Source organism: Aotus nancymaae, unplaced genomic scaffold (assembly GCF_030222135.1).
Source record: "Aotus nancymaae isolate 86718 unplaced genomic scaffold, 86718_ANA_hifiasm-v0.15.2.pri h1tg000076l, whole genome shotgun sequence".
NCBI lineage: Eukaryota > Metazoa > Chordata > Mammalia > Primates > Aotidae > Aotus > Aotus nancymaae.
This window is the reverse complement of record NW_026988491.1, coordinates 10,797,739-10,810,938: the sequence shown is the minus strand read 5'-3', so window position 1 is coordinate 10,810,938 and position 13,200 is coordinate 10,797,739. Positions and strand designations below refer to the sequence as shown.

At 55.7% G+C, this 13,200-nt stretch overlaps 1 protein-coding gene and 1 pseudogene across 2 annotated transcripts in view; one reads left to right on the top strand and one right to left on the bottom strand.

Moving 5' to 3' along the window:
- MYH9 (myosin heavy chain 9) overlaps positions 1-13,200 on the top strand; it is a 116,070-nt gene that overhangs the window by 92,277 nt on the left and 10,593 nt on the right. For both annotated transcript variants that reach the window (XM_021676246.2, XM_012476359.3), the window contains exons 19-29: positions 634-794; positions 2,116-2,224; positions 4,165-4,296; positions 4,750-4,956; positions 5,551-5,688; positions 6,760-6,883; positions 8,761-8,932; positions 10,846-11,058; positions 11,478-11,622; positions 12,385-12,591; positions 12,839-12,943. In XM_021676246.2, coding sequence (XP_021531921.1) covers positions 634-794; positions 2,116-2,224; positions 4,165-4,296; positions 4,750-4,956; positions 5,551-5,688; positions 6,760-6,883; positions 8,761-8,932; positions 10,846-11,058; positions 11,478-11,622; positions 12,385-12,591; positions 12,839-12,943 — 1,713 coding nt within the window. The remainder of the gene's footprint in view (positions 1-633; positions 795-2,115; positions 2,225-4,164; positions 4,297-4,749; positions 4,957-5,550; positions 5,689-6,759; positions 6,884-8,760; positions 8,933-10,845; positions 11,059-11,477; positions 11,623-12,384; positions 12,592-12,838; positions 12,944-13,200) is intronic.
- LOC105733757 (dynein light chain roadblock-type 1-like) lies at positions 3,190-3,824 on the bottom strand (annotated as a pseudogene).

Sequence of the window (13,200 nt, the reverse complement as noted above, 5' to 3'; positions counted from 1 at the left end):
GTTGGGCACCAGGGTGGTGTGGAGGAGACGGGAATGGTGGGCACGGCCAGGCTCTGATGTGGGATCACGGCCTCTTCCGTTTGGGGGGCATTCTCCTGCTTTCTTGCTCACGGGCCTGACTCCACACCCAGCGTGGTGAGCAGGGTAGCTCACAGCCAGGGCAGCAGGCCTGCTGCGCCATGATCTGGGCTTCCCCCTCCGTCCCTCCCTACTCCCAGCCCTAGCACAGTGCTCTGAGTTCTGGTTGAATGAAGGCCCTGCAGTGACTCAGAGCCAACCCTGGTCCGTTTTTCCCCTTCCCAGCATCCTGTTGTTTTCTGGCACGTCCAGGGTTAGCAGCCACTACCTTTGGCCTCGTTTTACTTCACATTCTTTCTAAAGAATCAGAAAGCATTGGCTGCAGAGTGGGGTGTTGGCAGGAGGAAAAGAGAAGGAAAAATTCAGCACCTACTATGTGCAAAGCCTACATTCAGTGACAGGGAAATTGGGGACAGGAAGAAAGAGGGAGAGGAAATGGCTTTCTGTTCTCCAGAAGCTCATCAGCCAGTGGGAAGAAGATGAAGGGTGCACCTCCAGCTGTGTCTGGGCTGCTCCTTCATGGAGCCAGGTAAACAGCTTACTCCTCCCACCTAGATCAAAGCCTTGGAGCTTGACAGCAACCTGTACCGCATCGGCCAGAGCAAAGTCTTCTTCCGCGCTGGTGTGCTGGCCCACCTAGAGGAGGAGCGGGACCTGAAGATCACTGACGTCATCATAGGGTTCCAGGCCTGCTGCAGGGGCTACCTGGCCAGGAAGTGAGTCCCGGGAGATACTCCTGCCCCACACGCAAGGCCTTGCCATGTCCTTCTGTGGCCAAAGAGCATGTAGCAAGCTGTGGTCTAGGACATCCCACTGCAGCCAGTCACGTGCCTGTTAGGGAGGCCCAAGTGGCTCTTTCTGCCCCTGCTCCTGGATTTCTACCTCTGAGGAATAGACTTGGGCAATTCTTTCTTTCTTTTTTTTTTTTTTTGAGATGGAGCCTCACTCTGTTGCCCAGGCTAGAGTGCAGTGGCGCAATCTTAGTTCACTGCAACCTCTGCCTTCCAGGTGCAAGCGATTCCCTTGCCTCAGCCTCCTTAGTAGCTGAGGTTACAGGTATGCGCCACCACAGCTGGCTAATTTTTTTATTTTTAATAGAGACAGGGTTTCACCATATTGACCAGGCTCGAACTCCTGACCTCAGGTTGTCTGGCCGCCTCAGCCTCCTAAAGTGTTGGGCTTACAGGCATGAGCCACCGTGCCCAGCTGAATCAGGCATTTCTGATTGAGGTTTAGAGTGATGCATGGGAAGAGGGTGGCTCTACTTGGATTTGCCTGCCTGAAAGGTCCTGTTTGTCGGGACTCTTCACCGTGTCACCCTTGTGGGGACAGCACCCATTGCTTGCCTGTCCCTAAAGGACCCTGTGGTTCCAGAGGAGCAGGCCATCCTTAAGTCCAGAGCGACTCCCTGGGGAGTGAGGGCTCCCCTGCTGCAGGACAGTGGGTGTGGGCACTGCATGCTCGTCCCCTTGTGCTCCAGGATAAGGGTCCCAGCCGGATCGCCGGGCTCTGGAAGATGGAGCCTGCGAGTATGGCATTTGCACAGATGGGGCCTTGTTTATCCAAAAGCCCTCCAGCTGACACCTGCAGCCCACCTTTGCAGAACATCAGCTCCTGACGTTTTCCCACCAAACAAAAGCTCAGATAGAGGACAGCACAAAGGATGGGAAGCTGAAGTCCAGAGTCGCCTGGGGCCAGTCGGCTTCAGGACCGGGAATCATGCTCAGTCCCACGCTGAGTAGGATCTGTGGTTACCTCACATGGGCCTTCATCTCCGTGGCTCCTCTGTGGAGGGGTAGTCTGGTGACCTAGGTCCCCCGCCCACTGTAAGATTAGTGCCTCTTGGGTCACATAGCCTGTAAGTGGGAGGAACATATCTCAACCCCAAGACTGGGCACCCTCCCTGAATTTTTTTCTTGAGGTGCCCCAGGCAGGGATAGAGACCCCCCAGAAAAGCCTTGAGGACAAGGCCCGGACTGTTAGGTTGGGTCTGCTGTCCACTGCCCCCTGGTGCTGACCCTGTTCCTCACCCCGCAGAGCGTTTGCCAAGCGGCAGCAGCAGCTGACCGCCATGAAGGTTCTGCAGCGGAACTGCGCTGCCTACCTCAAGCTGCGGAACTGGCAGTGGTGGCGGCTCTTCACCAAGGTGAGTGCTAGGAGGGCCTCTGGAGTAGCTGGGACTACAGGTGCACACCACCACACACCTGGCTAATTGTTGTAGTTTTTGTTGTTTGTTTGTTTGTTTGTTTGTTTGTTTGTTTTGGAGACAGAGTCTTACTCTGTCACCCAGGCTAGAGTGCAATGGCATGATCTCGGCTTACTGCAGCCTCCGCCTCCTGGATTCAAATGATTCTCCTGCTTCAGCCTTGAGTGGCTGGGATTATAGGCGTGTGTGACCATGCCTGCCTGATTTTTGTATTTTTAGTAGAGACAGGATTTCACCATGTTGGTCCAGCTGGTCTCGAATTCCTGACCTTGTGATCTGCCCACTTTGGCCTCCCAAAGTACGGAGATTACAGACCTGAGCCACCATGCCTGGCAATTTTTGTATTTTTTTGTAGAGGTGCGGTCTCACTGTGTTGCCCAGGTTGGTCACAGACTCCTGGGCTCCAGCAGTCCTCCCACCTCAGCCTCCAAAGTGCTGGAATTAGAGGCATGAGCCACTGTGCCTGGGCCTTTCTGATTTTTTAGTAGAGACAAGATAGTGATAGGTCTCACTATCTTGCCCAGGCTGGCCTTCCTGGCCTTAAAAAAAAAATCCCTTTATTTTTAAACTTGTCTAGGCTGCTTTTGTGTATACTACATAATTTATGGTAATTGCAAAAAGCCAGCTAACAAATAAAAATGAAATAAAAACTCATCCATAAGCCCTTCACCCTAAACCAACAGCATCCGTTACTTTAGTGTTTATTCTCTTGCTCTTTCTCACTGCCTATAAAACCTCAGCTATGTAAACCATATACATTCTTCCATAGCTGAGTTTAACTCATATAAACAGTGCTGTAGTTTGCACGTTCCATTTACGATTCCTTCATAAGCATCGTTTTTTTAGAGGTAGTGTACTATTCCCTGGGGGACACATCGTTATCTGGGTACTTTTTTTTTTTCTTTTTGTAAGCATTTTGGTTATTTTTACTTAAAGAAAAACAGCCTTCTCCAAGGGCAACAAAGTGAACTGAAGGTCAGAAGGAAGCTGGGTGCGGGCTTCTCGCAAGTTCTTGCTCCAAAACCTGGAAGTGAGGCGAGAGGGCCCCCCCGGAGCTCTGGGGGAGGACAGCACAGCACAGGGGTTCCTTTGGTTGGGGAGGAAGAGCCACCAGCCCACACATGGTCACTGGATTGGTCTGAGTGGGCTCCAAGGTGACTGTCACATGCCAGTCTGCTAACATGATCGACATTAACATTTTTGGGGGGGCATTAAATTAAGGAATGACACAGGGAGTCAGAAGAGTGGCCTATTCGGTTGGATTCTGAATCACAATCAGGAAATAGTCTTTATCTGGTGCAACCATAATCTCATTTTTCTTGGAGCGAATTCGAAGGAAGGTGAGATCGTTCTGGGAGTCGATTTCACACACGGTGCTCCGTGCCTTCAGGATGAAGCTGTGCATGAGGCTGGCATACTGGGTGGTGGTGGGGTTGTCCATGGTGCTCTTGATGGGAATGCCTTCTGTGTTCACCATGATGATTCCCTGCACTCCCTTCTGGCTCTGAAGTCACTTCAGTGTCTCCTCCACCTCTGCCATTTCCGACGGATCCCGTAGCCCAGCGTAGCCCATCTGGGTACTTTTTTAGAGATGGGTCCTTCCTAGTTTTCTTGCTATTATAAACACTGCTGAGGTGAATATCTTCATGCACACGCAGGGATAGTTTCCCTGGAATGTAGTTGGCAGTGGGTCGAGGCCCATGGTACAGAGCGCCAAATCGATTTCCAGGAAGGCTGTGCCTGCCTGCAGCTGACCCCACCACGTGTCTTCTTCTTGCCCTCACTGTCCTGTTTGAGAGGTGAGGGAGCAGCCTCACACCTGTTGGCAGTGGTGGGCATCTTCCAGCCAAGCATGTCTCTACCTCCATCTCCTTTCCCAGGTCAAGCCACTGCTGCAGGTGAGCCGGCAGGAGGAGGAGATGATGGCCAAGGAGGAGGAGCTGGTGAAGGTCCGAGAGAAGCAGCTGGCTGCGGAGAACAGGCTCACGGAGATGGAGACCCTGCAGTCTCAGGTGGGTGTCTGCGCAGGCTCTGTCCAGGTTGCCCTGCTGCCTGCCTAGTACTGCCACCTCCTGGCCATTGGCAGTCATGGCAGGCTGGCAGCTTCGATTACTATAGGAGTTTATTACAACTGCATTTCCTGTTACTGTAGGAACAGAGATCAGTCTCTCTGCAGACCCCATTTGGGGTTATGTGTTGTAGGGAGGCCACCTAATAGGATGGAAAGTTCTCCAGCGTTGAGGTCAAGCCCATTTCCCAGGACCTTGGTGTGGCGCTCATGGGGTAGTGAAAAGTAAAAGACAGGATGTCTGGAAAGTGTGTGGAAGCTTCAGAGCTCTTCAGATGAAAGCTACTCTTTCCTCCATGTTCCTTTCCCACTGGGATCCTGAGCCACAGCATCTGTCCTAGAGGATGGAGTGTCTTGAGGGTGTTGCGAGGAGCTTGTGTTTTCCACTTGTTTGCAGCTCATGGCAGAGAAATTGCAGCTGCAGGAGCAGCTCCAGGCAGAAACCGAGCTGTGTGCTGAGGCTGAGGAGCTCCGGGCCCGCCTGACTGCCAAGAAGCAGGAGCTAGAAGAGATCTGCCATGACCTGGAGGCCAGGGTGGAGGAGGAGGAGGAGCGCTGCCAGCACCTGCAGGCGGAGAAGAAGAAGATGCATCAGAACATCCAGGTGCCCGCCCGCTGCGCCCAGGGAGCGGCGGGGCCTGAGGGCCAGGGCGGGGCAGAGGAGCAGGGACCAGGACCTGGGAGAACATGGAATTGGGGTCGTCCGAGGAGGCCAGCTCCTCACACTGTCTGCTTGGGGCACTCAGTGAGGGGTGTTCTCTTTGGGCTGGTGGTTTGTGACGTGTGCCTCTAAGATCTCCATGAGCACTGCCTGGGCCAGCATCGAGGCCAATTTGATCTCCCTGCCATCAGCCCTGGCCCTGGCTCTGGCTAGCTGGAGGTGCACAGGACCAGCAGCTCTGCCTCCTGCCTGTTCCGTGGGTGGGAGCTTGCTCCAGGAAACCCTTCAGAACATGGCACCAGGGTTCTGGCCCCTTGTCCCAGTTTGAAATCTGGAATCCTGCACATAGGGCTTGGGCCCCGCCTCAGCTGTGGCCCTGGGCTCATGGATCTTGCCGTTCCCCACCTCAGCCATGGCCCTGGGCTCACAGATCTGGCCGTCCTCACCTTGGCGTAGCCATGACCTTTGGACCTTGCTGCTTTTGCCTTGGCCATGCCCTTGGGCTTGCTGTCCTCACCGTGTCTCTGGCCCTGGCAGGAGCTCGAGGAGCAGCTGGAGGAGGAGGAGAGTGCCCGGCAGAAGCTGCAGCTGGAGAAGGTGACCACCGAGGCGAAGCTGAAGAAGCTGGAGGAGGAGCAGATCATCATGGAGGACCAGAACTGCAAGCTGGCCAAGGTGAGACCTGTGGCCGCCACCTGCTGCCACTCCACGGGGGCTGTGGGTGGGAGAGTGTGGTCGCCCTGCAGGGCTCTAGCTCCCCACTGCTGCTTCCTGTCTCTTCTGCCTGCAGCATGGGGGCTTCTGCTCAGCTGCAGGTGCTCCTGGAGGTCCCATGGGCCTTAGTGGAGAGATTTTTCTTATAAATTGAAGGGGCCCTGGGGAAGGGTTTGTCCTTTCCCCTCTGGAAAGCTCTTCTTTGCCAGCTGTGAGACCCAAGCCTCTGTAAAGGTGGCCGTGTGTGCAGCATTGCAGGTGTTGGTCACTGTGGGGTTGGGGGCACCTTAGTGGCTCTGTGTTGAGATGTGGGGTACTCCTCCGCTGTCCCTGGGCAGCAGCTGTTCCTCCTGAGAACGAGTTGTGTCCCTGTCAGTGTCTGCCCAGGGAGTAGATGGCAGCCGGGGAACGAGTTAGAGAAGAAAGCAGGAGAAGGCAGCCTCCCCACCTTTTGGGGCTCCTGTGTTCTCACTGAAGGGTGGGGAGGCTGAGGTGGCAGGACGCCCACCCAGGACTGGGACAAGGGGACTGAGATGCTTGTGCCGAGCTGTGGCACCTGGGCAGGGGTGTTGCGGGGGCCACGCAGGGCAGAAAGCAAGGAGAGCAGCCCGTGGCACTGCGGGGCTGAGGAACAGGGAGGCCATGGTGCACCTGGCAGGTGAGTGGGGCACGGAGAAGATGGCCTGGTGGCACAGGTGAGCGCCGTGTGGCAGCCTCTTGAAGGCATGGAGCCATCTGTCCCTGTTGATACTAGCTGTCACCTGGAAGCCTTTCTCACCCAAGCCCATGAGGGCAGGGGAAGGGCCTGGGCACCCACATTTTCTGATTCTGAGGAAGCATACCTTGCTGTTGCAGGAGAGCTGGTGACCTTTCAAAGTCACCCTTTGATCCAGGAAATCCTAATGAATTTGATCAGGTGTCTAAAGCCCTGTCCGTTCAGCCTAGAATTTCCTGGCGAGTCATGCTTTGAGGAGAGCCAAAGTGTTCTGTGTTCTACCGACACTAAACAACGACCTTCCTCCCTCTCCCCAGGAAAAGAAACTGCTGGAAGACAGAATAGCTGAGTTCACCACCAACCTCATGGAAGAGGAAGAGAAATCTAAGAGCCTTGCCAAGCTCAAGAACAAGCATGAGGCAATGATCACTGACTTGGAAGGTGAAGGAGGTGACGGGCAGGGGGCTGGTGGGCAGGGGCTGGCCTGTGACCGGAACACCGAGGTATCCTCAGCTCACGGGTGAGCCTGGGCCACACTGCAGCACTGGCTGCTGCCCTTCAGACCCAAGGTCAGCAGGTCGAGGGGAGCTGTGTCTGGTACCTGCGGGAGCCTGGGCTTCTAGGCCCCTGTTGCTCTGTGGCTAGATGCTCCCCAGAATGAAACATGTTAGGAGGAGAGCCTTGGTGTTCCCCTGTTGTTGTGTACCATGGGTTTCGGGAGCTGCTGAGACTTCCAAGGAGGCTCTGGTTTTGGCCTACAGGACTCACTAGCTCTGTCACTGACAAGCTGGCTCAGCTTACACCTTTTACTTAAGCTCCATGAGCTTTAGTTTTACCTAAAAAGGGGACACAGTGCTAAGGTGTCTGTGAGGATTTCATTAAATACATGTGAACACGTGTGTGCCATAAAGTGCTAGACAGATACTACGGGAACTCATTGCTTGACTTGGGGCAGGGTGACAAATCCTGCCTTGTCTCTCTGTGCCCTGGGGATCTGTGGCAGGAACGGGGGACTGGGGTAGAAGCACAGGTCTGTGGCTGTCTGAGGACCCCCACCTCTGCCCCTTGAGAGGAGTGGACAGCTGGGGAAACAGGAGAACCCAGACTACGGTGGGAACTCTGAGCTCACACCCAGGGGAGGGAGGCCAAAACCTGACCACTGGGAGGATTTTCCCCAGCTTGGTTTTACTGCCCTGTCCGGCCCCGTCACATCTGCAAGAAATGAGGTGAGTCAGGTCATCCAGTGGAAGAGAGGTCCAGACACAGAGAGATCTCTTCCCCCACAGATGCCCTCCCTCACATGGGAGGGGCCCGGAAGACAGTCATCCAGGAGGTCTAGGGGTGGTGCCCACCAGATGGACCGACACGAAAGGTTGACACTGATAAGCACTAACAGATACGGAGCTGTCAGAGCACACACATGCTGCTGCTGGAACTGCAAACTGGTAGACAACCTCAGAGGGCGATCGGGCAGTCCTAGCAAGGTTGAAGCTGGGCATGCCGGTGACCCGGCCGTTCCGTCCGTCACTCTCAGTCGTGTGCACTGAGAGTGAGCAGGGCGCTCGCAGCAGCGTTGTTTATCAGAGCATGCAATGAACACAGCCCATGCCTGCCAGCTGCAGGACGGGTACATAAGTTGTGGTGTGTGCGCATCATGGAATGGTAGGGAAATGTCCATACAAATCTATTCCGGCGAAACTTCACAGGCTAAATGTCAAGATCATGAGATGGGGCGGCAGAGGCCCGGCAGGGAATAACCATTGCCGACCTTAGATGGGCCAGGCACTGTTGTCGGTGCTTTTTAAGATGTAACTCACTGGCGCCTCACAACAGCCTAATGAAGTAGGTCGTCGAAGAGGTATTGAAAGTAGCTTTCCTAAGTGACATCACAGAGTTACAAAACTAGACATTGAGCCCTGACTCTGCAATTCCAACTGTGGAATTCACACAAGTCAGTTCCATTACATAAGTTCAGATTCACACAAAATTGAATGTAGTTTTTAGAGATACAGACATGGTACAGCCTTCAAGGGAAAACAGGGAATTATGAACACCAGCTTTAGGAGAGTACTTAAGTACTTAACTCCTGGCAGGAAAGGACAAGGGGTGAGGTGGAGAGTGACATGCCAGGAGCTGGCAGTTTGCAATGATGTCCTCTTCCTGCATCTAGGAGTTGGGTACAAGTGTCTGTGTATTTGTGATGCCTTCAGCCTTACACACTTTTCATAACGAGGACTCAGTATTTCATATAAGTAATTAACACGGAGACAGAAGAGCCCAAGGCACTGAGGGCTGTGTGGGCTCCCCGCTCCTTGCAGAGCGCCTCCGCAGGGAGGAAAAGCAGCGGCAGGAGCTAGAGAAGACACGCCGGAAGCTGGAGGGAGACTCCACGGACCTCAGCGACCAGATCGCCGAGCTACAGGCACAGATTGCCGAGCTCAAGATGCAGCTGGCCAAGAAAGAAGAAGAGCTCCAGGCTGCTCTGGCCAGGTGAGGCCCCCGCCTGTCCGAGCCCAGATGGCCGGGACAGCCCTTTCTGCTTGCTGCCTGCTCTGGCCAGGTGAGGCCCCACCTGTCCACCCAGGCCAGATGGCCAGGACAGCCCTTTCTGCTTGCTGCCTGCTCTGGCCAGGTGAGGCCCCCGCCTGCCCACCCAGGCTAGATGGCCGGGACAGCCCTTTCTGCTTGCTGCCTGCTCTGGCCAGGTGAGGCCCCCGCCTGCCCACCCAGGCTAGATGGCCGGGACAGCCCTTTCTGCTTGCTGCCTGCTCTGGCCAGGTGAGGCCCCCGCCTGCCCACCCAGGCCAGATGGCCGGGACAGCCCTTTCTGCTTGCTGCCTGCTCTGGCCAGGTGAGGCCCCTGCCTGCCCACCCAGGCCAGATGACCAGGACAGCCCTTTCTGCTTGCTGCCGGCCCTGGCCAGGTGAGGCCCCCGCCTGCCCACCCAGGCTAGATGGCCAGGACAGCCCTTTCTGCTTGCTGCCGGCCCTGGCCAGGTGAGGCTCCCACCTGCCCACCCAGGCTAGATGGCCAGGACAGCCCTTTCTGCTTGCTGCCGACCCTGGCCGGGTGAGGCCCCTGCCTGCCCACCCAGGCCAGATGGCCATGACAGCCCTTTCTGCTTGCTGCTGGCCCTGGCCAGGAGAGGCCCCCACCTGCCCGCCGAGCCCAGATGGCCAGGACAGCCCTTTCTGCTTGCTGCCGGCCCTAGCCAGGTGAGGCCCCCGCCTGCCCGCCGAGCCCAGATGGCCGGGACAGCCCTTTCTGCTTGCTGCCTGCTCTGGCCAGGTGAGGCCCCGCCTTCCCACCCAGGCCAGATGGCCAGGACAGCCCTTTCTGCTTGCTGCCGGCCCTGGCCAGGTGAGGCCCCTGCCTGCCTGCCGAGCCCAGATGGCCGGGACAGCCCTTTCTGCTTGCTGCCGGCCCTGGCCAGGTGAGGCCCCCGCCTGCCCGCTGAGCCAAATGGCTGGGACAGCCCTTTCTGCTTGCTGCTGGCCCTGGTTCTCTGCACCCATGAGCTGTGAGCATTCTTTCCCCTATTGTCTCAGAAGAGCCATTTATTTCATAGCAAAACGGTTCTTGTGCATTCAGGGCACGGTGAGGGACCTCATTTGTCTTTTGTTTATTTGTTTATAATTTGAAAAAAGTCATCCACAGCTCTATCACCCACCTACAATAGTCCTTTCCTTTCTTAATTTCTTTCCTTTTTTTTTTTTGAGACGGAGTCTTGCTCTGTCACCAGGCTGGAGTGCAATGGCACTCTCTTGGCTCAATGCAACCTCTGCCTCCCGGGTTCAAGCGATTCTCCTGCCTCACCCTCCTGAGTAGTTGGGACTACAGGTGTGCACCACCACTCCCAGCTAATTTTTGTATTTTTAGTAGAGATGGGGTTTCACCGTGTTAGCCAGGATGGTCTCAATCTCCTGACCTCGTGATCTGCCCATGTTGGCCTCCCAAAGTGCTGGCATTACAGGTGTGAGCCACCGTACCCGGTCCCTTAATTTCTAATTGTTCTAATTAGTGAACTTATGTTGCTCTGTCATAACCATCTAAACTCCATAGCACATTTGTATTTTTATTTAGTTGCAGTCATTCTGTGGTGTAGCATTTTATTTCCTTTTCTTCCCATTTAATAAATCATTTGAGTCTTAAAAATAATTGAAGCAGTGAATCTTACTTTGGAAATGGAAACGATTCCTCTATGAGGTTTTCTAGTTCTGAGTGGTATTGCCCTTAAATCTGGTTGCCTCAGTTGTTGTTTTTGCTGAGAGTGGTCCTGAGTGCTATGATCGTGACCGCCAGAGGCAGCTTTGGCTGCCGCGCCTCTCTCAGGCCTGTCCTGCAAACACTGTTCCTTGGAGGTGAACTGGCCTCATCCTGATACTGTTGGTTGCTTTGGCAGAGTGGAAGAAGAAGCTGCCCAGAAGAACATGGCCCTCAAGAAGATCCGGGAGCTGGAATCTCAGATCTCTGAACTCCAGGAAGACCTGGAGTCTGAGCGTGCTTCCAGGAATAAAGCTGAGAAGCAGAAACGGGACCTTGGGGAAGAGCTAGAGGCGCTGAAAACAGAGTTGGAGGACACGCTGGATTCCACAGCTGCCCAGCAGGAGCTCAGGTGTGCCCTGGGGCCAAGTCCCTGGGGATGGGGAGGGCAGCCGGGGAGGCCTTGGCTTGGAGGCATGGACCCCCGGGCCTTTGCACACACGCACCGTGGCCTTGTTAAGCATCAGCAGGCATGGAAGCTATTGATTCCTCAGTGGTTTCTTTCTACAGAGTAGAAAGGCTGTTGAAGAACCTGGCTCAAAATTGGGGGTGAGGCAAGGGTGGGCTTTAAAGCTGAAAGGCTACAGAGGCCTCTCACAATTCACGTTTGAGCCTGGGCTGTGGGATGGATAGCCAGGAGGGGCCGATGGGTAGAAAAGCTGCCTGGAGTGCCTGTGCTCTGGCCAGGCCTCTGTTTGGTCAGGGAAGAGCCTCAGGGACAGCTTGCTCCAGTGCCCCCGGCCTCCACTCTGAGAGGATCTCTCTGTCCAGGTCAAAACGTGAGCAGGAGGTGAACATCCTGAAGAAGACCCTGGAGGAGGAGGCCAAGACCCACGAGGCCCAGATCCAGGAGATGAGGCAGAAGCACTCGCAGGCCGTGGAAGAGCTGGCGGAGCAGCTGGAGCAGACAAAGAGAGTACGGAGCCCCCCCGAGACCACTGCGGGAAGGCAGGGCCCCTATGCTGGGCAGAGCCCCGCTGAGACTGCCAGGGGAAGGCAGGACCCCCGTGCTGGTGCAGAGCGCCCCCAAGACTGCCAGGGAAAGGCGGGGTCCTCTGTGCTGGGCAGAGCTCCCCGAAGACTGCCAGGGGAAGGTGGGGTACCCTATGCTGGGCAGAGCCCCCCTGAGACTGCCAGGGGAAGGCTGGGTCCCCAGTCTCCAAACCAGTCCTGCAGAGCAGTTAATAGAGTCCAACCCGACTGTCCGGTTCTGAGGCCAGTGTCCCCTTCCTAGGGGCTGTGTGACTTGTGCCTCAGTTTCCCTGTTCATTAGAGAGGATTATGATAAGTCTGTCCCATGTGGTTATGTGAGGGTGAAAACATTACATTGTTACTTTGAACATCAAACTTCGGAGAGGCTTTATTGGAAGTCTAACTACAAACAATTATAGTTCCCCTCGTTGCGTTATAAATATTGCTAAGATTAGAAGGCTGGGCAGGGATTATTTTAGAGAGGGGGAAGCTGAGGTCCTCGGCAGTGAAGACAGGAGCCAAGTGTCACTCACCAGCTTAGAGAGAAGGGGCAGGACAGATGAGGCCTGAGCCCTCTGAGTTCAGCTGGCACACCGTCGTCGGGGCTGCAGGAGCTGCGATGTCTGGATCTAGGGTCCAGTGATGAGGCCAGCCAGCCTCGTGTCAGGAGACACCCCACTCACGTCTTTGCTTTCTCCCCCACCAGGTGAAAGCCAACCTCGAGAAGGCAAAGCAGACCCTGGAGAACGAGCGGGGGGAGCTGGCCAACGAGGTGAAGGTGCTGCTGCAGGGCAAAGGGGACTCGGAGCACAAGCGCAAGAAAGTGGAGGCGCAGCTGCAGGAGCTGCAGGTCAAGTTCAACGAGGGAGAGCGTGTGCGCACGGAGCTGGCCGACAAGGTCACCAAGCTGCAGGTGAGGCCTCTGCTGGGCCCCCGGTGTGGGCGGTGGGCCCCAGCAGCAGTCACGGCCCAGACCCCCGGGTGCACCCGTGCTCTGTCTCTGTCTCTGTCTCTATCTCTCTCTACTCAAACTGGCTCCTGAAGGAGGCCCTCACGGTTCAGCTTGTGACTCAGGTCCAGCTTTAACCTAAAGGAGCCGAGGTGGGGCTGGAGCAGTGGGGCCGGGTCCATGGTGCTTCATGTCTGCCTGCCTGGTGCAGGTGGAGCTGGACAACGTGACCGGGCTCCTCAGCCAGTCCGACAGCAAGTCCAGCAAGCTCACCAAGGACTTCTCTGCGCTGGAGTCCCAGCTGCAGGACACTCAGGTAAGGGTGGCGCCAGGTTCCCGGAAGGTGAACTCCTCTAGGAAGGCCCCTGTGCCTATACAACATTAGCTCCAGAGCCCATCCTCCCCTTCATCCTGGAGGGGCAGTCTCTGCATCCTCCCAGCTCCCACCAGATCTTTATGTGGCCATCCCGTGAATCAGCAGGACCGGCTCCTCCCTCTTCTCAAGGGTGTGGGGTCCCTGCGGTTCAGAAACTGCTCTCCTGAGTGCCCGCACCCATCTCATCCTGGGAGTAG